Raw genomic sequence first — 25,939 nt, 5'->3', positions numbered from 1 at the left:
TTCGAACAGAAATGTTTTGATAAGCTTCTCGTCAGTAGTTGAAACACCTCCGAGTAGACCTATGATGACTCTAGTTCTATGCCACTTACGTTACAAACTTTAGATTGGAGACGTAAACCATGTCGCTTACTAATAATTAGTAACTCTCTTTGCGATCTCTTTCATGTCCTTATGTTTTCCCATATATAGAACATTTAAAGAAAGATAGATTATTGTAAGGTATTAAGGTTCATCTGTTTAGGATAATAGAAATGCCACCCACAGACAAATCATTGCTCCCGCAAACAAGTCTATAGAACGGTAAAGGATGACTGCTAACTGGAACTAAACTCCTGAAACTCCTTCCAAGTAACTGGCGAAGTGCTGTTAAACAGGATCGCTAAAAGTTGAACAGATGTTGGTTTATTCCAACGAAAATAACCTCTTCATGCCTCATTTCCTGTTCACAATGATCGATAAATTGCGTTGGAAAGATTGTTAAAAGAAATCTGTCGATGTTAAAGAACTCCTTGATATTACAACGAAAAGACAAAATATAAACCTAGAAGTTTATTTTCTAAAGAGAACAGTATTATCCAGGCATACTGCAATCTCCACTAGATACAGAATGAAACAGCAGACACACTGATGGAATAAATTATAAAGTGATTACTATCCGATATAAATGTATAAGAGAGAAAGAGATGTACGGGAATCTGGACTTAAAATGTCATAGATACATTCCTCAAGACCACCAAGAGATTGAGAGAGAATGTTATCAACATTCCCCTTTTTTCAAAACTCAGAAAAAATCATTAGGGGCCAAAAATTTGGTTCTTGGAAGTATTTCTGTCTGTCCGCGACAAAGTATCTGGAATGTTGGTGTGAAGAAAGATGGGAGCATAGCGGAATAATTAGAGGTGACATCTTGAAACAGTATGAGATCTGCGGCATTATCCCATTGATTAACAAGTAGAGTTTGGTAGAAGAAGAAGTGAATAGTCAGTGTTATATTAGCAGCAAAGGTACACAGTGAGATCGATTCAAGGGAGACATCAGTAACATGTTTATGAAGTTTTTTTCGGGTGAGCAGTTTTCTTAGGATACAACGTTGTAACAGAGAAGCTGCTTCTGGGACAATACGTTGGATGCAGAGGATAAAAGTGCAGTATAGACAACAGATACCCGAAGAAGCTAAAGCTGGAAGCATTTGATGAATGACGATACATTATGTTAACTTTTAAAATGGAAATCGGTTATGTACTGAAAATCTACAGCAAAGAATATATCAAGACAGGTTTATGGTCTGTTCCTACCAAAAGATAGCACTTCTTAATGCTATATCTGGTCTACCACACTTAAAAAGTAAATTAGCACTGGAAAAAAGTGCAGAGAGGATATTTTTTTGGCTTGGAAGGACGAAGAATGTGCTGAAAAAATATATGTGTACTAGACATGTATGGATGGAAAAAAGACGTAGGCCTAACAGCCTAAATAATGCTGATGTAGTATGTGACAAAGTACTACCGACTTACTTGGAGTATTTGTAGGGCATGTTTTCAGGAACAAAATGAGGATAGCAACCAATGTACATCCAGGGACGTTACAGTGACTTGAAGATGCAACTGCGAAGGCCTGATCCACGCCGCCAATTGGGCAGCAAACATTAGTTTGTACGTTGACTGATATCAAGCAGAACACTTTGCATCTCACAGCATTCGAGACGTTAGATGGCGTCGAACTTGTCACGTCTGTCGCTACAATGTAGGTAGCGGTCCGTCAGGGTATAAAATCACGTTCTCGTAGAAGGCGTGGCCTTGCGGCATTCGTTGGCATGTGAACTTCAACGGTGTTGGATGATTCTTCCTGGTATAGTCTGGCAACCATTCCGAATACAGCTAATGAGAGTTGACAGTTCTGCCACCATATCGGTCAGCAGGCTCTACAAACTTGTGGCGATAGGTTCAGAGGCGTTCAAAGGAATCAAACATGAAAAGAATGGTTTTTCAGAACCACCAAGAGCTGCTAATGGAATGTTATTGTTGTTGAGGTCTTCAGTCCAGAGAATGGTTTGATGCAGCTCTCCACGCTACTCTATCCTGTGCAAGCTTAGTCATCTTCAAGTAACTACTGCACCCTACATCCTGACGCATCTGCTTAGTATATTCATCTCTTAATCTCCCTATACAATTTTTACCCTCCGCGCTGCCCTCCAATACTAAATTAGTGATTCCTTGATGCCTCAGAACATGTCCTAGAAACCGATCGCTTCTTCTAGTCAAGTTGTGCCACAAGTTCCTCTTCTCTCCAATTCTATTCAGTATCTCCTCATTAGTTACGTGATGTAGCCGTCTAATCTTCAGCATTTTTCTGTAGCACCGCTTTTAAAAAGCTTCTATTCTCTTTTTGTCTAAAATATTTATCATTCATCTTTCACATCTATACATGACTACACTTCATACAAATACTTTCAGAAAAGTCTTCCTTGACTACATTTTATATTCTCTCTACTTCGACCATCGTCAGTTACTTTGCTCCCCAAATATCTAAACTCATCTACTACTTTAAGTGTGTCGTTTCCTAACCTAATTCCCTCGGCATCGTCTAATTTAATGCGACTATATTCCATTATCATCGTTACAATTTCACGGCAAACCACAATGTTCTTATCTCTCCTCCATGGATTTTAATTCCTACTCTAAATTTTTCTTCTGTTTCTTTAAGTGCTTGCTCAATATATAGATTGAATAACACCGGGACTAGGCTACAACCACTGCCTCCTTTTCATGCCCTTCGACTCTTATAACAGCTATCTATTTTCTGTACAAATTGTAAATAGCCTTGCACTCCCTGTATTTCACCTCTGCCACCTTCATAATTTGAAAGAGAGTATTCCAGTCACCATTGTCAAAGGCTATCTCTAAGTCTACAAATGCTAGAAACGTAGGTTTGCCTTTCCTTAACGTACCTTCTAAGATACGTCGTAGCGCCAGTATTGCACTTTTTCCAAAATTTCTACGGAATCCTAACTGATCTTCCCCAAGGTCGGATCTTACCAGTTTTTCCATTCCTCTGTAAAGAATTCGTGTTAGTATTTTGCAGCCATGACTTATTAAGTTGATAGTTCGGTAATTTTTACTCCTGTCAACACCTGCTTTCATTTCGATTGGAATAATTATATTCTTCTTGAAGAGTGAGGGTTTTTCGACTGTCTCACACATCTTGCTCACCAACTGGCTCTCCCAAGGCTGTCACCTACTCCCGGGGTCTAGTTTCAACTTAGATCTTTCAGTGCTCTGTCAAACTCTTCACACAGTATCGTATCTCCCATTTCATCTTCATCTACATCCTCTTCCATTTCCATAATATTGCCCCCAAGTACATCTCACTTGTATAGACCCTCTGTGTACTCCTTCCACCTTTCTGCTTTCCATTTTTTGCTTAGTACTGGTTTTCCATCTAAGCTCTTGATATTCATACAAGTGGTTCTCTTTTCTCCAAAGTCTCTTTAATTTTTCTGTAGGCAGTATTATCTTACTCCTAGTGATGTTTCATTCTACATCATTAGATTTGTCCACTAGCCATCCCTGCTTAGCCATTTTGCACTTCCTGTCGATCTCATTTTTGAGATGTCTGTATTCCTTTTTGCCTGTTTCATTTGATGCATTTTTATGTTTTCTCCTTTCATCAATTAAATTCAATATCTATTCTGTTACGCAATGATTTCTATTAGCCCTCGTCTTTTTACCTACTTAATCGTCTGCTGCCTTCACGCTTTCATCGCTCAAAGCTACCCTTTCTTCTTTTACTGTATTTCTTCCCCCAGTTCCTGTCAATGGTTCCCTATTGTTCTCTCTGAAACTCTGTACAACCTCTGTTTTAGTCAGTTTATCAAGGTCCCATCTCCTTAAATTTTCACCTTTTTGCAGTTTCTTCAGTTTCAGTCTACAGTTCATATCCAATAGACTGTGGTCAGAGTCCACATCTGGCCCTGGAAATGTCTTACAATTTAAAACCTGGTTCCTAAATTTCTGTCTTGCCATTATATAAACTTCCTGAAACCTTCCAGTGTCTTCAGGCCTCTTCCACGTTTACAACCTTCTTTCATGATTCTTGAGCCAAGTGTTAGCTATAATTAAGTTATGGTATATGCAAAATTCTACCAGGCGTCTTTCTCTTTCATTTCTTACCCCCATTCCATGTTCACCTACTACTTTTCCTTCTCTTCCTTTTCCTACTATCGAATTGCAGTCCCCCATGACTACAACATTTTCGTCTCCCTTTACTATTTGAATAATTTATTTTATCTCATTATACATTTATTCAATCTCTTCGTCATCTGCGGAGCTAGTTGGAATATAACCTTTTAGTACGGTGATAGGTGTGAGATTCATGTCTATATTGTCTACAATAATGGGTTCACCATGCAGTTCGTTGTAGCTGACCCGCGCTCCTCTTTTTTCAATCATCATTAAAACTACTAATACATTACTCCTATTTGATTTTGTATTTATAATCCTGTCTTCACTTGACCAGACTTCATTAATTACGAGTTCATATCATCTACTCATTATCAGATACCGTAAAACTGTTCAAATCAGCTATCATGGCATCTTTCTTGCTGTGGTGTTAACACAAAATATTATCCATCCTGCGCTGCAGAAACTGCAGTAGGCAATATAATAATGTTCTGTAAAATACCCTCAGTAGGTTTCATCTCCTGACTAGTGTCCACTCTGCATCGATTCAATTCACACTCTACAATACCTTAAAGTTTTTGTCAGTATCATTTAACCAAGCACCACCTCGAAATTGTTTCAGACTGCTAAGTAACACTGCTTCAGGTGAAGTGATAACTCTGGTGCCACAAGTGCTGATACTCTGCTGATGGACTAAGCTCGAAACGCATCAATAAAGTGTTTAAAACAAAAAGGTTTATATATTTTTTTTTACTTTTCGACGTGAAAGGCGGACTCGTAGTCACTGACTTGATGCACAATCTTGTGCCTCAAATCAATTTCGTCGACATCGGTTTGTTGCACCGGATACAGTATAAAGAGACCTGGTGGTGTAAATGAGCACATTGTGATCACTGGTGCCTTAATATGTACCCACTTCACTGTGTTAGCTGTTTTTTTCTTTGCGTCTAACGATCTTCCCCCAAACACGTCACATAATTTACCACTCAATGTTTTCTGCACGGCTGTAACTGTACCACTAAGTGGACTTCGCCTATCAGTAAAGACTAACCGTTCTGCGTCCCTGATTCCACACTTCAACACCTGACCTGCTGGCCACGGGAAAATAAGTGTTAATCGCTTACTATTGCTACATGTGCTCGGAGGCACTAAAAAACCTAAGAACATAATATTGCAAATAACTACAATTATTAGTCTGCAAACGAAATAAATACTGATGTAATGTTGCTAAGTACATTGTCGTCAGTCACTAACAAAAATATCTGCACTTATACCCCTGCAGCAGATGGGTTCAGATGAATTAGAAGGTGCTGAAATATTACGAATAACGAAAAGTCGTAAGAATGAAATTGTACTTGATGTTAAGATGATTGCTTTTATGCGTCAGATGAAAAGTATCAACACACCTATTAGTAGACATTATTGGAGAGTGTGTCCACTCTTCGCTTTTATGACGGTTTGAACTTTGCTGCAGGCACTTTGCGTAAGGTGTCTGGCATTCGAAGAATAGCAGCCCATTCTTTCTCAAGAGTTGATACTAAAGAAGGTAGATATGTTGGACGTTCTATTTTATGCCTAAGGTATTCCGCCGGGATCAGTTCAGGACTCTATGTAGGCCAGTCCACTTCAAAAATGTCAATTGTCCACAACACATAGCTTATAGATAGTGATTAATGATAGAGTACAATATCATACTGGTACAAACAGCCCTTATCTACAGACTGTTACTACACTGTACACAGTGCATAAAGCATTTAGCGTTTTCCTAAGTGCAGTGAGGGAAACACATCGTAGCCTCGAAAAACATCGTAGAAATTTCGGCTCCACACGTCACTCTTCGCCAAACCCGAACACTCCTTTCGGATTGCCACAGTGTGTAGCATAATTCTTCATTCGAAATCACTCTTTTCCAGTCATCCACAGTGCAGTCACGTCTCTCTTTGCACCACCTCAAGCGACGCTTAGCACTGACTACAGCAACGGTTGGCTTATGAGCGCTTGCTTGACCGTTGACCCCATTCTGGTTATTGTCTACCCCTAGTCACTGTGCTCGCTAGACTGCTGATAGTACGTACTTGGGAACCCACTTGTAATTCCATCTGCTGATCTTATGCGATTTTTAAAGACACCTTCACCAATGCTCAACAGCCCTTGTGAGTTAGTACATGAGCTCTACCTGGTCTTCATTTAGCTGTGGTCTCCATCGCGTTTCCACTTCACACCACATGACCTGCAAAACTTTAGAGGTGTTGAAATGTCCTTGGTGGATTTCTTACTGGGGCAACATCAAATGACTATTCCACGTTGAGACCTCTTGACCGATCCTCTCTGCTCTGACTTACGACACAATACTCCCGAATTGCTCTCTCACTGGGGGGGGGGGGGGGGGGGGGGGGCTCTCGTAATACTGAATGGTCAAATACGTGTTACAGAGGGGTGTGCAGATATCTTTTCTTCAGGCTGTAAACGTACATTTCCTTGTGCGACTAGTGACACAAGGTATAGTTGCCCTTTCAACATTTTTAGTTCGCTTTCTTGTATGCTTCTTTGCTAAAAAATTTTAAGTTGATCTTTAACTACCTTCCCGATGAGCTGCAGACTTTAAATTTTCAACATATCTCAAAACTGGATGAAAATGCAATATTAAACAACTTTTCCCCCCCCATGAACCATGGACCTTGCCGTTGGTGGGGAGGCTTGCGTGCCTCAGCGATACAGATGGCCGTACCGTAGGTGCAACCACAACGGAGGGGTATCTGTTGAGAGGCCAGACAAACGTGTGGTTCCTGAAGAGGGGCAGCAGCCTTTTCAGTAGTTGCGGGGGCAACAGTCTGGATGATTGACTGATCTGGCCTTGCAACATTAACCAAAACGGCGTTGCTGTGCTGGTACTGCGAACGGCTGAAAGCAAGGGGAAACTACAGCCGTAATTTTTCCCGAGGACATGCAGCTTTACTGTATGATTAAATGATGATGGCATCCTCTTGGGTAAAATATTCCGGAGGTAAAATAGTCCCCCATTCGGATCTCCGGGCGGGGACTACTCAGGAGGATGTCGTTATCAGGAGAAAGAAAACTGGCGTTCTACGGATCGGAGCGTGGAATGTCAGATCCCTTAATCGGGCAGGTAGGTTAGAAAATTTAAAAAGGGAAATGGATAGGTTAAAGTTAGATATAGTGGGAATTAGTGAAGTTCGGTGGCAGGAGGAACAAGACTTCTGGTCAGGTGATTACAGGGTTATAAACACAAAATCAAATAGGGGTAATGCAGGAGTAGGTTTAATAATGAATAGGAAAATAGGAATGCGGGTAAGCTACTACAAACAGCATAGTGAACGCATTATTGTGGCCAAGATAGATACGAAGCCCACACCTACTACAGTAGTACAAGTTTATATGCCAACTAGCTCTGCAGATGACGAAGAAATTGAAGAAATGTACGATGAAATAAAAGAAATTATTCAGATAGTGAAGGGAGACGAAAATTTAATAGTAATGGGTGACTGGAATTCGAGTGTAGGAAAAGGGAGAGAAGGAAACATAGTAGGTGATTATGGATTGGGGCTAAGAAATGAAAGAGGAAGCCGCCTAGTAGAATTTTGTACAGAGCACAACTTAGTCATAGGTAACACTTGGTTTAAGAATCATGAAAGAAGGTTGTATACGTGGAAGAACCCTGGAGATACTAAAAGGTATCAGATAGATTATATAATGGTAAGACAGAGATTTAGGAACCAGGTTTTAAGTTGTAAGACATTTCCAGGGGCAGATGTGGACTCTGACCACAATCTATTGGTTGTGACCTGTAGATTAAAACTGAAGAAACTGCAAAAATGTGGGAAATTAAGGAGATGGGACCTGGATAAACTGAAAGAACCAGAGGTTGTACAGAGTTTCAGGGAGAGCATAAGGGAACAATTGACAGGAATAGGGGAAAGAAATACCGTAGAAGAAGAATGGGTAGCTCTGAGGGATGAAGTAGTGAAGGCAGCAGAGGATCAAGTAGGTAAAAAGACGAGGGCTGCTAGAAATCCTTGGGTAACAGAAGAAATATTGAAGTTAATTGATGAAAGGAGAAGATATAAAAATGCAGTAAATGAAGCAGGCAAAAAGGAATACAAACGTCTCAAAAATGAGATCGACAGGAAGTGCAAAATGGCTAAACAGGGATGGCTAGAGGACAAATGTAAGGATGTAGAAGCTTATCTAACTAGGGGTAAGATAGATACTGCATACAGGAAAATTAAAGAGACCTTTGGAGAGAAGAGAACCACGTGTATGAATATCAAGAGCTCAGATGGCAACCCAGTTCTAAGCAAAGAAGGGAAGGCAGAAAGGTGGAAGGAGTATATAGAAGGTTTATACAAGGGTGATGTACTTGACGACAATATTATGGAAATGGAAGAGGATGTAGATGAAGACGAAATGGGTGATACGATACTGCGTGAAGAGTTTGACAGAGCACTGAAAGACCTGAGTCGAAACAAGGCCCCCGGAGTAGACAACATTCCATTAGAACTACTGACGGCCTTGGGAGAGCCAGTCATGACAAAACTCTACCAGCTGGTGAGCAAGATGTATGAGACATGCGAAATACCCTCAGACTTCAAGAAGAATATAATAATTCCAATCCCAAAGAAAGCAGGTGCTGACAGATGTGAAAATTACCGAACTATCAGTTTAATAAGTCACAGCTGCAAAATACTAACGCGAATTCTTTACAGACGAATGGAAAAACTGGTAGATGCGGACCTCGGGGAGGATCAGTTTGGATTCCGTCGAAATGTTGGAACACGTGAGGCAATACTGACCTTACGACTTATCTTAGAAGAAAGATTAAGAAAAGGCAAACCTACGTTTCTAGCATTTGTAGACTTAGAGAAAGCTTTTGACAATGTTGACTGGAATACTCTCTTTCAAATTCTAAAGGTGGCAGGGGTAAAATACAGGGAGCGAAAGGCTATTTACAATTTGTACAGAAACCAGATGGCAGTCATAAGAGTCGAGGGGCATGAAAGGGAAGCAGTGGTTGGGAAAGGAGTGAGACAGGGTTGTAGTCTCTCCCCGATGTTATTCAATCTGTATATTGAGCAAGCAGTAAAGGAAACAAAAGAAAAATTTGGAGTAGGTATTAACATTCATGGAGACGAAGTAAAAACTTTGAGGTTCGCCGATGACATTGTAATTCTGTCAGAGACGGCAAAGGACTTGGAAGAGCAGTTGAACGGAATGGACAGTGTCTTGAAAGGAGGATATAAGATGAACATCAACAAAAGCAAAACGAGGATAATGGAATGTAGTCCAATTAAATCGGGTGATGCTGAGGGAATTAGATTAGGAAATGAGACACTTAAAGTAGTAAAGGAGTTTTGCTATTTAGGAAGTAAAATAACTGATGATGGTCGAAGTAGAGAGGATATAAAATGTAGACTGGCAATTGCAAGGAAAGCGTTTCTGAAGAAGAGAAATTTGTTAACATCGAATATAGATTTAAGTGTCAGGAAGTCATTTCTGAAAATATTTGTTTGGAGTGTAGCCATGTATGGAAGTGAAACATGGACGATAACTAGTTTGGACAAGAAGAGAATAGAAGCTTTCGAAATGTGGTGCTACAGAAGAATACTGAAGATAAGGTGGATAGATCACGTAACTAATGAGGAGGTATTGAATAGGATTGGGGAGAAGAGAAGTTTGTGGCACAACTTGACTAGAAGAAGGGATCGGTTGGTAGGACATGTTTTGAGGCATCAAGGGATCACAAATTTAGCATTGGAGGGCAGTGTGGAGGGTAAAAATCGTAGAGGTAGACCGAGAGATGAGTACACTAAGCAGATTCAGAAGGATGTAGGTTGCAGTAGGTACTGGGAGATGAAGAAGCTTGCACAGGATAGAGTAGCATGGAGAGCTGCATCAAACCAGTCGTAGGACTGAAGACCACAACAACAACAAACAACTTTTGTGTCTGGTGTATGGCAGTGGATACTTTGTTAACAACTACCATTTCTCAATGAGTTAAAGACTTGAAACTTTCAACAAAGCTGATATCCCGATGACAATTCAGTGTTAATTCGCTTTCGTATGTGGTGTGTGGCTGAGGGTGCTTTGTGTACCACTTCTGTTTCTCTATTTTCTTTCACCACTTACAAACCTTTCCTGGTCAGAACAGTTGCTGCTAAGTCCCCGTTTGAGTCCGATTCTCTCTAATTTATTGTTTAACTCAGGTGGAGAGGGACTTTACCCAGTATCTGTGTTGCAATCTCTTCAAAATGTTTGGGTAGGCAGAAAATAATTACTGAAATAAAAATATTTTTAATATAATTTTATTTTAATTGGGCTAAGAAGCATAAAATAATCTCTGTAAATCCAAAAGTGCCGGCCGATAATGGCGAGCGGTTCTAGGCGCTTCAGTGCGGAACCGCGTTGCAGCTACGGTTGCAGGTTCGAATCCTGCCTCGGCCATGGACGCGTCTGATGTCCTTAGGTTGGTTAGGTTTAAGTACTTCTAAGTCTAGGGCATTTATGACCTCAGATGTTAACTCCCATAGTGCTCAGAGCCATTTGAACTGGCTAAAACAGGCCTAACCCCATGGAAATAGTCTTGAAAACTGATGATAATGATTTTTCTATAGCTTTGATAATACTTGTAGAATTTAAAACGAATAGCTTGGGGCACATGCAATAGATAGCAGTAAGGTGGTGAATTATTCACGCATCATACACCCCATGTCATTAGTTATAGTTTCTACAAGTATTTTATTCGCCATTAAAATTTCACAAGTACAAATTTTAAGGACTATCTGCATAGGCTTTGTAATCTGTATGCGGCTAAGGAAAATTATTTCATACTTCTTAGTCTGTCTTGAAAACGTGTTGTATTAAGAAAGTTTTTATTTAGATAATAATTTGTATATAATTTCGCAATTCCTCTCGCTTCTAATTTTGACTCCCCCCAGTAAGCTGTATGTACTAAGTATTGCTGCAGCACGCACTGCATGCTTGTCACAGCAAATGCTAGATAGTAAACTGTACGGTTTGTCACAGTAGTGGACAGCTGCATGTTAGTTCCGTAGCTGTTGCCCGCCGCATCGTGGCTGCTCGGGTAGGCATTAAACGGCGTGTGTTCTATCCTAAAGCGTGGGCCCCCAGGGGCCAGCGGGGGTGCGGTGTCGACCCGGTCGTCGCTAGACGCGCTGCAGGAGGCGCACCTGGCTACGGCGCCACTCACACCGGGCATCGGACAGCCCGCCGGCGCGCTCGCCCAGGAGGACACCGACCCGGACCTCATCCCCAACAAGTACGGTGAGTACCACACGCCACCCCCGGCACTCGCTGTACCTTGTCCACATACCCGGTCGCAGCTCCTATACTACCGGGCACTAGTCAGCCTGCCGGCACCGTGGGACAGCAGGTCATTAACGTTGACATCACATCCAACTGGTATGGTGAGTACCGTATTCCAGGAAGGCACAGCTAACACTGAGGCTGTGAACTTATTACGCCATTAATCGGTGACTCCACCAGCCTCATAGTAACGGACGACAATCAGCTTCACCTTACGTCTAAAATGTACAGTGGGTACTACAATCTGGGGTTGCACTGATAGCAGTTCCACCTACATAGTCTGCAGGCCGTCTTTCCATGTACCAGTCACGTATGGTTCGCAGTAAGAACGATTGCTGGGTAGCCACCATGTGGGCTCGAATCTTTCTAACTTTATCATCACTGTATTTTCGCGAGATGTACGTAGGAGAAAGCTATATATTGTTCTCCTCATCTAGGAAGGTAAGCTCTCGGAACTTTAGCAGTAGACCATAACGCGAAGCAGAATGCTTTTCTTGCCGCATCTTTCACTGGATTTGACTGAGAATCTCTGACGCTTTCGCACTTACTAAACGAACTTGTAACGAAACGTGGTGCTCTTCTTTGGACCTTCTCCAGATCCTGTAGAGTTCCTATACGGTTCGATCCCATTGAGAAGAGCAATATTCAATCATTGGTCGACCGAGGATTTTGTAAGATATTTCATTTCTTGATAAACTACATTTCTTTGGACTCTTTCTCTCAATATCAGTCTGGCATTTGCTTTATTTCTAATTAATTTTGTTTGGTAGTTTCATTTCAAATCACTGCGTGGTCATGTTCCTAGATATTTATGGACGCAACTGCTTCCAGTGGTTGTACTGCGATTTTGTAATCTTACAGTAAGGTATCGTACTGTCTAAGTATTCACAATACGTTACATGCATTCACAAAATGTCTGTCCTCTGCAATTCTTCCCGCATTTCTAGTGTCATGACTTCTCTGTACACAGTAGCATCATCCGCGAAAAGCCTCATGGAACTTCGGACGTTATCTGCAGGTCACTGTGTATTTTTTGAATAGTAATGGTCCAGTGACAATCCCCTGTGGCACGCCCGGAGATACTTTACGTCTGAAGACTTCTCTCCGTTGAGACTGATATCTTTTGTTCTGTTTGCTAGAAAAGCGTCAGGCCAGGCAACAGTACTGGTCTGGTACTCTAAGTTCTCCTATTTTGTTCATTAGGTGCCATTGTGGAGCTGCATAGAACGTCTGTCGGAAGTGAAGAAGTACGATATCTACCTGAACGCCTGTATCTACTGCTTTATGTGTCTCGTGGACTAATAGAGCCAGCTGGGATTCAAACGCCCGTAAATTACGGAACCCATGTTGGACCGTGCTTACCGGTAATATATTTTAACAGCAAATCACTACGTCAGGCTGAACATTATTATTGTAGTGTCTGCTACTAGAGTTACACGATCATCTACGTAACGCTTTCGAGCTTACAAAATGAGCCTGTGACGAAATGCACGGCTCTTCTTTGGATCTTCCCTATTTCCTCTACGACCCTGTCTAGGACCGGACACTGGCCGACGACGAAAATTCAAGCACTGGTCAAACGAGGCCATTGTAACCTACCTCCTTCGTGTTTTGACTACATTTCCTGAGTGTTACAGCTTCTAGAGCTTATTATGTGATGTGTGTAATCATACAGAAATCGATCTTTGCGTTTACATCCTAGTCATCTCATTGGGACCCAGAATTCTTTGCTGTAAAGAAGCGCAGTAATTGGAATGCATTATTATTAATTTTATTTTATTTTCCCCGCCTTATTCCTGAGCTCCTTTGTATGTTTCCACAAATATATCGGAATTATACAGTTTTTTTCTATTCGTCTTCTATATAGCTTATTTGCTTCTCTTGCTAACTTCATACCTAAAATGTACGGTAAGACCAACAGCATAAGTGAAATGACACAGTCTCAGAGACTTTACTGGTCACATACAGATATGAGTTTACGTGCAGGGGCGGCAGTGAGAAGTGGGATTGAGGAGGGAGGCACGCCAGGCTAATACGTACAGTTGTGTGACCCGCTATGCCAGCATGGCTTATTGGTTAACGCACCTGACTTCTAAGCAGGAGACCTAGGTTCGAATTTTTATTCGCCATTTCCGTCTTATTCTTCTTTTAGTGTTCAACCCAGAGGTTGGTTTGCAGCAGAGCTCCATTCCTCTCTTCTGTCTGCCTTCCTCTTCATTTCTACGTATGTGTTACATCCAACGTCATTCATGGTCTGTTCGTTCATTTCAGTCTGTAGACACAAAAAACAATTTAATATGGCACTGCTGCAACACACTGTACTGTGCGGCCCACAATAAATTTTCACTCTGGAGAGGAGTGTGCACTGGTATAAAACTTCCTCACAGATTAAAACTGTGTGCCGGACCGGGACTCGAACTGGGGTCCATTGCCTTTGTGAATACGAGTCACGACCTATCCTCACAGCTTTACTTCTGCCTGTATCTCATCTTTCACCTTCCGAACATCACACAGATTCTTCTGCGTAATTTGCGGAACTAATACTCCTTGAAGAATGAAAATTGCAGGAACATGGCTTAGACACAGGGTTGGAGGATTGTTTCCAGAATGAATTATCCTCAGTTTGAGGCCCAGTCTGGTACGCCGTTCTAATGTGCCAAAACGTTTCATGGTGAGAACTATTTGAAAGGCTGGTGTTTTTGGACAAACATGGCTGAAACTCCTGTCTCAAGAGACACAGGCCAATTCGCTAGCTCGATGAGACAGGAGAAGATTTACTCTGACATCCACGCGATCTGTGTTGAATACCACGCCACAGAGTGGTACTGCCTATACTTTCTAATTTATCCTTAACAGCAGACACCGGCTACGCCGCTGGGTCGCTGTGGGCAGAAGAGCAATTTGTGTGAAGTGTTCCCTCCTGTGCTAAAAGTTAGTTTTTAATGTACTGATAAATTGTAATGTATTCGACCCAAGCCTCCACTTCAACATCGATGAAACGAAATTTATTTCTCTTTTACGTTCATTGAGACATTTAAATGAATTTACTTTCTTAAGTTTTCTGATAATTTTTTTAATATTTATGGCTCCAACGATAATGTACAGGTTGACGATGTTGGTCATGGGTGTGTTTGGTGAGACGTAGTTATTTTGATACTCTCACATACATAAAAAATTTTGTAAAAAAATAGATTCACCCTTAAATAAATAAGCGCCTAACGACAGAGCGCTAATGTCGCTTGATGGCGGCGCCACGAGACCATCCACTTCCAACGGAGGTAAAACGGCCAAAAAGAATCTCCATGATTCAATTAATATGAGAGCAATAATAGGTTAATTAGTAGTTGAAATAACAATGTTTTAAGATTGAATACAACATTGTTACTCAAAAAAGTGCCTCTATATAATGAACTTGCATCTACTCTAATGGACGTCCATAAAGGGAAGAACGATAGTAACAAAATTTTTAAAAACGGTTATCTCTTACAAAAATAATTTTCTTTGGAAAGGACGAGTGGTGTAAATTCAGTGTAGTATATTTCCTTTCTTCTCAAAAAGGACATTGCACTATGTGTACTCTGCATTATCAGCGTTACACAGTAGCTCACAAATATTAGTTTACACATTAATATTGTATGCATTAGTGTTCCACGTGGGTGGGATTATGATAAAGAGACGCTGTAACGATATGAAAACTCTTACGACTGCTGACACTAGGTTTGTATGACTTCTCCTTCAAATTCGAATTTCATCTTGACGATACATTACGGGAGTTGAATCGTTGCCTTATAGTGCTGAATCTGAGTGAAATGGCATTTCAGAGTGTAGTCATGGAAGGAATTTTCACCTGAACGTTTGGGCTTCATCTTGAGGCACTTTCGTTTGGTAATCCATGCCGTGTACCTCACTAAGCATGCAGAGTTATCGCAATCCAACATCCTCTGGTGTAGTTACTATGTGACTTGCAAGTTCGTGAAGTTGATACAAAATTTCTGGCGGTATAGTACCCGCAGCTACACCAAGTGGTGTTGAATTAAGATAACCCGGTTTACTTAACGAGATGCATGATATCGATTTGCAAAATGAATTGCATAAAACTGGTCAGAAATAGACAGAAAAAGAAACATTTAATATATCTGATTTGTAAGAAAACAATAAAGGAATAAATAAATTTTATTCTCTATAAAAAAGATATTTCACAGCGGACGCTCCTTTTTCTTCCAGATTTATAAGAGAAACACCATTAAAATAAAATATTTTTACATACCGTTGGAGATTTTCTTAGTAATAAATAATGATACTGTTTTTATCGACGAGAGTATATGGGAACACTATGGTATTGCCCGCCAAAGGCAAAGGTCCCGACTTCGAGTCTCGGCCAGGCATACAGTTTTAATCTGCCAGGAAATTTCATACCAGCGCACATTCCGCTGCAGATTGAAAATCTCATTCTGGAAACCATGGAGACGAGATACTGGCAGAAGTAAAGCTGTGAGTACCGGGCGTGAGTCGTGCGTCGGTAGCTCAGATGGTAGAGCACTTGCCCGCGAAAGGTAAAGGCCCCAAGTTCGAGTCTCGGTCGGGCACACAGTTTTAATGTGCCAGGAAGTTTCATGGTATTAACTTACTTACGTTGTGATGGGTAGAACAAAGTCACAACTATAAATGAAAGTGAAAACGTAGGGCATCCACAATTTAAACTATAATTATGAACTCGTTCTACCGAGCAGAGAAGGAGGAATCAACTAAAAGCGCAAACTGTGCCACCACAGTACAATTATCAATCTTTAATATTATATGACATCTACAATTTTGTGCTTCTCTTTTATAAATAGCCATGTTGTACACGTTCATACTATATACGCCCAGTATTTAAACTGTTTTCTATCATCTGACGTAATTTGAGTTGGTTGCAATAAATACATACAGCAGTTATCATCTCGGAAGTCATTTTACACGTCACACTGTACTTACATTTTTGTCTTAGGATGTTAAGATTGCTATAGATCAGTGATGAATAAGGTTGACTGTGCAGTTATGTACCTCTTACATGGTATTTCTATAGGTTTTGTCCAATATGTTTGTATGCACGCTGCACATGCACACGCATGGACACAGACAGTATTCGAAACACGTCTGCTTCCTCTGTTATAATTTGTTTATCTCAGTCAGTTTATTGAGTTGATTTATTTTATGGTGTCTATTTCCTGTTTTCAAACGTATAGCAAACGTCTGCAGACTAAACATTTTCTCAAAGTGGAAATCTCTCCCCGTACCAGTTGTGCAAGCATGTAAAAGAATGTAATAAGGGCTCGAATCTGCAAACATTTTAATATGCCTTCTTGCCAGTGTGTCAACCAACTTGTCGCATCTTCTGGAAACATTTATGATAGTGACCTATGCGTATGCTTCTAAGATCACACTATCTGCAGGGCGCAGACTTTATGCATTTTGGTCACGTAATATATTACTGTATTCGGGGGCCAGTGGAAGTTGTTAAAATTTCAATTTCCTTCAATCCTATTCCATTTTCGCAATACCAGATATTGGTTCACATCAGTTCAGTGAATAGTATCACGCGTTTATAAACACGCCAGATGGCGCAAAGCGGACGCGGTCCCGAATGAGCATTTCCACCGACTCCTCACCCCCAACCCCTTTCCCACCCTCGTTCTCTCCTGCTGTGTTTGGGAATATATAAAGTCGGGCTTTCCAAAGACGTATACAGAGATTTCTGTTCCAGTTCGATAATGTGTGCGAACTTATACGTTCACGCGCAAGTGTATGTGTGTGTGTGTGTGTGTGTGCGTGCGTGTGTGTGTGTTTGTGTGCGTATACGCACGCGCATGCGTACCGCGGCGTGCGTGTAGGCCTGCCGGTGCATTTTAAGCGCAGAGAAATCGCCGGCAACTATTCAGTTCCTGCACAGTAGCATGAATTTTACATTTATATGCTGATCGTTGCGTCGGATGTTGGCGGCGCTGTAATACTCCGCCTGGTCGATGCCGTATAGCGGATAGACATCACCGTTCGCTACCTGAAAGGAAATCAAATGCAGGGGGAGGCATATCCTGATGTGCTGCTTGTTCGCTGCTGCCACTACACATTTCGGGAATGCGTCGCGCTGACGTTAATTGAGCGGATGTGATAGCTACGTACTGCTGGCTCTTGTTGGAATGCTCAGCCGTGCGTACCGGAGGCCAAATCATGCATACCTCTCCGGCTGATTTCACAATTTTCAGGCCTGGAGACGTAGATGCCGAGACATTCAGCAGTCGACTAGTCGCAAACTATAATACACTCCTGGAAATTGAAATAAGAACACCATGAATTCATTGTCCCAGGAAGGGGAAACTTTATTGACACATTCCTGGGGTCAGATACATCACATGATCACATTGACAGAACCACAGGCATATAGACACAGGCAACAGAGCATGCACAATGTCGGCACTAGTACAGTGTATATCCACATTTCGGAGCAATGCAGGCTGCTATTCTCCCATGGAGACCATCGTAGAGATGCTGGATGTAGTCCTGTGGAACGGCTTTCCATGCCATTTCCACCGGGCACCTCAGTTGGACCAGCGTTCGTGCTGGACGTGCAGACCGCGTGAGACGACGCTTCATCCAGTCCCAAACATGCTCAATGGGGGACAGATCCGGAGATCTTGCTGGCCAGGGTAGTTGACTTACACCTTCTAGAGCACGTTGGGTGGCACGGGATACATGCGGACGTGCATTGTCCTGTTGGAACAGCAAGTTCCCTTGCCGGTCTAGGAATGGTAGAACGATGGGTTCGATGACGGTTTGGATGTACCGTGCACTATTCAGTGTCCCCTCGACGATAACCAGAGGTGTACGGCCAGTGTAGGAGATCGCTCCCAACACCATGATGCCGGGTGTTGGCCCTGTGTGCCTCGGTCGTATGCAGTCCTGATTGTGGCGCTCACCTGCACGGCGCCAAACACGCATACGACCATCATTGACACCAAGGCAGAAGCGACTCTCATCGCTGAAGACGACACGTCTCCATTCGTCCCTCCATTTACGCCTGTCGCGACACCACTGGAGGTGGGCTGCACGATGTTGGGGCGTGAGCGGAAGACGGCCTAACGGTGTGCGGGACCGTAGCCCAGCTTCATGGAGACGGTTACGAATGGTCCTCGCCGATACCCCAGGAGCAACAGTGTCGCTAATTTGCTGGGAAGTAGCGGTGCGTTCCCCTACGGCACTGCGTAGGATCCTATGGTCTTGGCGTGCATCCGTGCGTCGCTGCGGTCCGGTCCCAGGTCGACGGGCACGTGCACCTTCCACCGACCACTGGCGACAACATCGATGTACTGTGGAGACCTCACGCCCCACGTGTTGAGCAATTCGGCGGTACGTCCACCCGGCCTCCCGCATGCCCACTATACGCCCTCGCTCAAAGTCCGTCAGCTGCACATACGGTTCACGTCCACGCTGTCGCGGCATGCTACCAGTGTTAAAGACTGCGATGGAGCTCCGTATGCCACGGCAAACTGGCTGACACTGACGGCGGCGGTGCACAAATGCTGCGCAGCTAGCGCCATTCGACGGCCAACACCGCGGTCCCTGTTGTGTCCGCTGTGCCGTGCGTGTGATCATTGCTTGTACAGCCCTCTCGCAGTGTCCGGAGCAAGTATGGTGGTTCTGACACACCGGTGTCAATGTGTTCTTTTTTCCATTTCCAGGAGTGTATATACCGGGTGGTTATAATTAAAATGCAGCTACTCGCAGAGGTCCAGTAGGTTCTGTAATCATCATATGGCGGGGCACTTAGTGGATATTCCATTTCGTAAATGCGGTCTGATGTACGGTGGAAAATAATTTAGTTCTAATTATGCTCACAAGGTGCAAATGTGGCGCTGTGAGTGCAAGAAAGACGTTTAGAAGTGTTTCCATATGTAGTGGATAATGAACGGGACGCGGGCAGAAAACGTCAATTAAGTGAGAAAGGCACAATGTTTACATTATTATTAACCGCCACTGTCACAATTTGTTCAATATGAGCACCAAAGAGGTTGGCGAGATGCTGTAGAGCGCTAGATTTGCACATGGTGGCCAAAACTGAAACTTATTGTTTCCCAAAGTAAATCGGTTCCTCGTGAACGGTAAGCATATATAATAAGTTTCACTGCCATACGATAGTTACAGCTTACTCTGGACTTCTGAGTAGCTGTACTTTAATTTGAGCCATCCGGTAGACAATCGATAAATGAGCGCAAGATCACCACAAAGTCTACTCAAATCATCGCACTGGACTGTTCACTGGAGAGTCAAAACTCTGAAATATCAGATAATGGTGTGAACTGTATATTTATGCTGATGACTCAAACGTTATGTCTATTGACCACTGTGTGACTGTGAAACAAATCTGCATTAGTAGCAATTTCGTAATCCGCAAGTGCTACCCGCTCGCCATCACAATAAACAGCTTTGCGTGTTATTCAACATGGCATAAATAATTTTCCGCTGCGTACAATTGAAATACAGTCAGACTGATGCAAAGCCTAAGTGCATTCACATATATATATATATTTTATGAAGGAGGGCCCTATCATATGAAGCAGGGTTCATAAATGGGAGTTGGTTCCATAAATGACTAAATTCAGATTTAAAAACCATACGGAATATTACTCCGAAGTTAAGCTTGGAAAACAAAAGCACACAAAATTAAAATGAATAACTGCAGCTAATAATGTGGGACATTTATGGACATCGTTAGGTAGACTGACTAAATCTCAAGTGGGCACCTGAGGGCTGTAGCAACATTGCACCCGCGCTTCAGGGATTAACTGCCGGAAGCAGCAACTTCAGAATGTGCCGAGGAAGCTTTGAGGACCACCCCAAAATTGCCATCTAACTTGAGCAAAACCTTCATCCTGTAACGCTACAGTAGACCCAGGATGTCCCGGAATCCGTATCTCTGTGTGAGAATTTTTCTGTCAAAACATGCATGCGCAGATGACGAGCGAGCAAATGAGGAGAGAGCAAGTATGTCCGTGCGTCGACTGCCCACTGCACTCTTTCGTGCTGAAAACAGAGAAATCCGTGTAGCGCGTTTCCTTATAGAGGAAGTGGCACGGGGAAAGGAAATTCAACGAAGAAAGGGGCAAGTATGCGGAGAACACTGCATATCGGTTGCGATTTCGACAGTCAGGACGAACCGAGGGACAAATTGCTGTCACCGTTATTACTGGTCTTCAGTAATGAAGGCATACACATGACGGACAATAGTATCGGTAATGCGGCATGGTGGTGTGACTTGCGTCATCGGCCAGTGACATTCGTCCTTGAAGCGTTTGTGCCAAGCCTCAAGCCTTGCAGTTTGTACTTCTATTTTACGTGTTACCTCTTGTTCTTTTTGACTGAAAGAAACTGTGGCTCATAAATATTCAAGCTTCTACCATCCAAATGATGAAGTGATTTTATGCTACGTTCTAGAGGTTTCTTTATTGCCCCATTATTTGTGAAACCTCAACTTTTTCATTTATTTTATTTTCGTGCAGAAACATTCACCGGATTCTTTCAGTATGAAATGTCTCTCTATGAGGATAGGTAGTAATTGTGGTGCCGTGATATTAGTTGATGTGACGCATTTATGCTTTTTAGCGGGGTGTGTGCTGCACTATTTTTAGCTGGTCAAAACTGTGTCCATAGTCAGAACATAACCCCGTTAAAGAGTATGGAAAGATAATACTTATTACCCTCCATGACACACTACAACTCCTGCTTTGAGTCGTTAAAATTACGTGCCAGAGCCATAAAAAAACCTGTTTTAACATAGACGTCAGTGCTACAGCATTTTTCCACTTCCTCCGGACACTGAAATTACAGTGAGATATTCAGTGCTGAAGAGGAGTACTCATAAGGGTATTCATTATCACTAAAACTATTCCCAGCAGTCCTAGAGCAAACTGTATTGGTGTTTTACTACTCTCTACACAATTTCTTCCTCAATATCAGCTTAGAATTATTGTTGATATTGAAGTAATGGATCACAAGGTACAAACTCATCTGAAATAGATGTTGCTGTTGTTGTGGTCTTCAGTCCTGAGACTGGTTTGATGCAACTCTCCACGCTACTCTATCCTGTGCAAACTTCTTCATCTCCCAGTACGTACTGCAGCCTACATCCTTCTGAATCTGCTTAGTGTATTCATCTCTTGGTCTCCCTCTATGATTTTTACCCTCCACGCTGCCCTCCAACACTAAATTGGGGATCCCTTGATGAATTAGAACATGTCCTACCAACCGATGCCTTCTTCTAGTCAAGCTGTGCCACAAACCCCTCTTCTCCCCAATCCTATTCAGTACCTCCTCATTAGTTATGTCATCTACCCATCTAATCTTCAGCATTCTCCTGTAGCACCACATTTCGAAAGCTTCTATTCTCTTCTTGGCCAAACTACTTATCCTCCATGTTTCACTTCCATGCGTGGCTACACTCCATACAAATACTTTCAGAAACGCATTCACCGAGGCAGGTAGAAAACCGCCTTATAAACCATCCACAGACTGGCCGGCACACCGGCCCTCGACACTAATGTGACGTGCGGATTCGTGTCGGAGACCTTGCCGCTCGCGAAGCAGCGCGTTAGACCGCGCGGCTAGCCGGGCGGGCTAAATGAGAAGGTACTCCATCACTTTTATCAACTCAGTGTAAAGAAGACTAGCAGTCACTGAAAATACACTACTGGCCATTAGGATCACATGCTACAGACGCGAAATTTAAGCGGGAGGAAGAAGATGCTGTGAAACTCAACTGATTAAGTTTTCAGAGCATACACACAAGGTTGGCGCCGGTGGCGACAGCTACAACGTCCTGACATGAGGAAAGTTTCCAACCGATTTCTCATACACAAACAGCAGTTGACCGGCGTTGCCTGGTGAAACGTTGTTGTGATGTCGGGTGTAAGGAGGAGAAATGCGTACCATCACGTTTCCGACATTGATAAAGGTCGGATTGTAGCCTATCGCGATTGCGGTTTATCGTAACGCGTTGGTCGATATCCAATGGCTGTTAGCAGAATATGGAATCGGTGGTTTCAGGAGGGTAATACGGAACGCCGTGAGGGATCCCAACGGCCTCGTATAACTGGCAGTCGAGATGACAGGCATCTTATCCACATTGCTGTAACGGATCGTGCAGCCACGTCTCGATCCCTGAGTCAACAAATGGGAACGTTTACCAGACAAGCACCATCTGCACGAACAGTTCGATAACGTTTGCAGCAGCATGGACGATCAGCTCGGAGACCATGGCTGCGGTTACCCTTGACGCTGCTTCACAGACAGCAGCGCCTGCGGTGGTGTACTCAACGACGAACCTGGGTGCACGAATGGCAAAACGTCATTTTTTCGGATAAATCCAGGTTCTGTTTACAGCATCATGATAGTTGCATCCGTGTTTGCCGATATCGCGGTGAACGCACATTGGAAGCTTGTATTCGTCATCGCCATACTGGCGTATCACCCGGCGTGATGGTATGGGGTGCCATTAGTTACACGTCTGTGTCACCTCTTGTTCGCATTGACGGCACTTTGAACAGTGGACGTTACATTTCAGATGTGTTACGACCCGTGGCTCTACCCTTCATTCGACCCCTGCAAAACCCTACATTTCAGCAGGATAACGCACGAGACTGCATGTTGCAGGTCCTGTACGGGCCTTACTGGATACAGAAAATGTTCGACTGCTGCCCAGGCCAGCACATTCTCCAGATCTCTCACCAATCGAAAACGTCTGGTCAATGATGGCCGAGCAACTGGCTCGTCACAATACGCCAGTCACTACTCTCGACGAACTGTTTTATTGTGTTGAAGCTGCATGGGCAGCTGTACCTGTACACGCCATCCAAGCTCTGTTTGACTCAGTGCCCAGGCGTATCAAGACCGTTATTACGGCCAGAGGTGATTGTTCTGGATACTGATCTCTCAGGATCTATGCATCCAATTTGTGCGAAAATGTAATCACATGTCAGTTTTAGTATAATATATTTTTCCAATGAATACCCGTTTACCATTTCTTCTTTGTGTAACAATTTTAATGGCCAGTAGTGTAGCAAGAAATTTTAAATCATAATTCATAACTTATTGAAAGACCATTATAGATTTGCTACGGAAATCGACGTCTAAAATAAGACAGTTAAGAAACTAACACAAGTCTGCTGAAAGCGTTCCCGACAAGATTCGGCGTGGATAGATACCTTAAAAATAAACGCAGCTAAGGAAAGGAGAGATACTCGGAGAAAAAGGAAAAAAGAGGGCTAAATAAGTTCAAATGTGCTCTGTAGATGGGCGCAGCGAAGCAAAATAAAAGAGCACGAGATATGAATAGATTGTTGGGCTGGTTGTTGGTGTATCGGGAGAGAGTGATTTCCGCCGTGGCGCGGCGGCTGGCAGCAGCCGGTGTCGGCGGCCCGTTGCAGCAGCAGGCAGCAGCAGCAGGCAGGTGTTAAAGAGCAGCGGCTCCTAATGGCCCGCCTGCTGACGCGCGCGCTGCTAAACGAGGTGCTTAAGAGCCAGCGGCAGCGGCAGCGCCCCAGTCACCTGGCTAAATGCGCGCCAACGCCTGCGCCTGCCCGCGCCAGCGCCTGCAACCCGCGCAGCACGGCACGGCTGCGGTTCGCGCGCGCCGAATGGCAGTCGCACGCTGAGTGCCTCCCAAAAAAACTCGCGCTCTGCTTTTGTTCGCTCCACCGCGCTCCGCATTGCGCTCACCTGTATGAAAGGGCAAAGCCTGACCCACTGCGGCCGCACCGACAAGTGGCTTCCACCGCAGCGTCTGCGTCTACTCTGCTGCTGAAATATAAGCGCGTATGTCGTGGCTCGGCGAGAAGAAATCTAATTTTTCAAAATTAATTCCTGTGAGAAGAGTCTGAGTAACGCAATCAAACACACTATTATCTGTATATACAAGGAACGGTGTCTGTTTGATTCTTTGTTTGCTTGTAATTGATAAAAAATCTGGAACTTTATTCACATTTCGATGAAATTTTTCACGCTTTACGTTCAAGACATAGAGGAAGATCACAGTCTACATATGTTTCTTATATAAAAACGGCACCAAAAATCTCTAAAAGTTCTTGACCGATTTACTTTTCCTTCACCGATCTAATTCAAATTTCTACACCATCCCCTAATGAATATTTGGGCACACATAATACTAAAAAAGTCAACTGCCTAACAAACGAAACATATCGTGATGAACTGACTATAATTCATATCGTGAGCCTCGCGGGATTAACCTAGTGATCTACCCCGCCGCAGTCATGGACTGTACGGCTGATCCCGGCGGAGGTTAGAGTCCTCCATCGGGCATGGGTGTGTGTGTTTGTCCTTAGGATAATTTAGGTTAAGTAGTGTGTAAGCTTAGGGACTGATGATCTTAGCAGTTAAGTCCCATAAGATTTCACACACATATTCTTATCGTGAGAATCGATTACAGTGGCAGTACTCGTCTTGGACATAATACTACCAGACATCACTACTTCGCGAGACGATCGAAAGCTCTAGAATTTTACAGGTTCATGATCCAAAACTGGTATTTATTGATCAGTTGCCGTTGTTAATGTAAAATGTGCCATAGAAGATATTCGAGTCCGAGTTTCACAGCCATTTTTATTACTAAAATCCAAAGTGCCATACACAAGCTAAGGCTGGTAGTGGATTCAGTACTAACAGAAGTCACTAGATCACGGGCCGGTGAAAAAATCGAACAGAACCCTAAATTGGCAGAATTGGACGTAAGCTTTTCGAACAATTCGAGTCTTGCTGAGACACAGAGCCATCTGAAACCGTGAAATCTTAGCTGAATCAACAGAAAACGAATTCTGTATAAACACAGTGAGATACTTAGCGCAAAATGTAACAACACATGGCGCAACTAATCATAGTTTCATACATACATATATTCCAGGGGGCCAGGAGGGACGATAAGGGGGTACAAAATAAAATAGTTGTTTTCGTAGGTTTCCCATTTCTGTATAGCTACTACAAGGTTCATCCATCTGAAACTGCTTATCATAGAGAAACTATCTTTGGAGACCAAAATACACCAGATGGAAGTTAAGTTCAAAATGGTTCAAATGGCTCTGAGCACTATGGGACTCAACTTCTGAGGTCATAAATCCCATAGAACTTATGACTACTTAAACCTAACTAAACTAAGGACATCACACACATCCATGCCCGAGGCAGGATTCGAACTAACGATCGTAGCTGTCGCGCGATTCCAGACTGTAGCGCCTAGAACCGCTCGGCCACTCCAGCCGGCGAAAGTTAAGTACTTTTCGTATATCACTAGGGCAGAAGATTCGCTAGATAAAGCTTTAATGGTCGGAATAACAGAAGGTCAGAGGCGTAGAAGAACCATGGGGATGTTTGATAGAGGA

At 43.0% G+C, this 25,939-nt stretch overlaps 1 protein-coding gene across 2 annotated transcripts in view; it reads left to right on the top strand.

The window, feature by feature from the left end:
• LOC126266694 (neural cell adhesion molecule 2) overlaps window positions 1-25,939 on the top strand; it is a 571,136-nt gene that overhangs the window by 500,072 nt on the left and 45,125 nt on the right. For both annotated transcript variants that reach the window (XM_049971131.1, XM_049971132.1), the window contains exon 12: window positions 11,312-11,477. In XM_049971131.1, the coding sequence (XP_049827088.1) occupies window positions 11,312-11,477 (166 nt within the window). The remainder of the gene's footprint in view (window positions 1-11,311; window positions 11,478-25,939) is intronic.

This window comes from Schistocerca gregaria, chromosome 4 (assembly GCF_023897955.1).
Source record: "Schistocerca gregaria isolate iqSchGreg1 chromosome 4, iqSchGreg1.2, whole genome shotgun sequence".
NCBI classification, from domain to species: Eukaryota; Metazoa; Arthropoda; class Insecta; order Orthoptera; family Acrididae; genus Schistocerca; species Schistocerca gregaria.
This window is presented reverse-complemented; position numbering and strand designations above follow the sequence as displayed.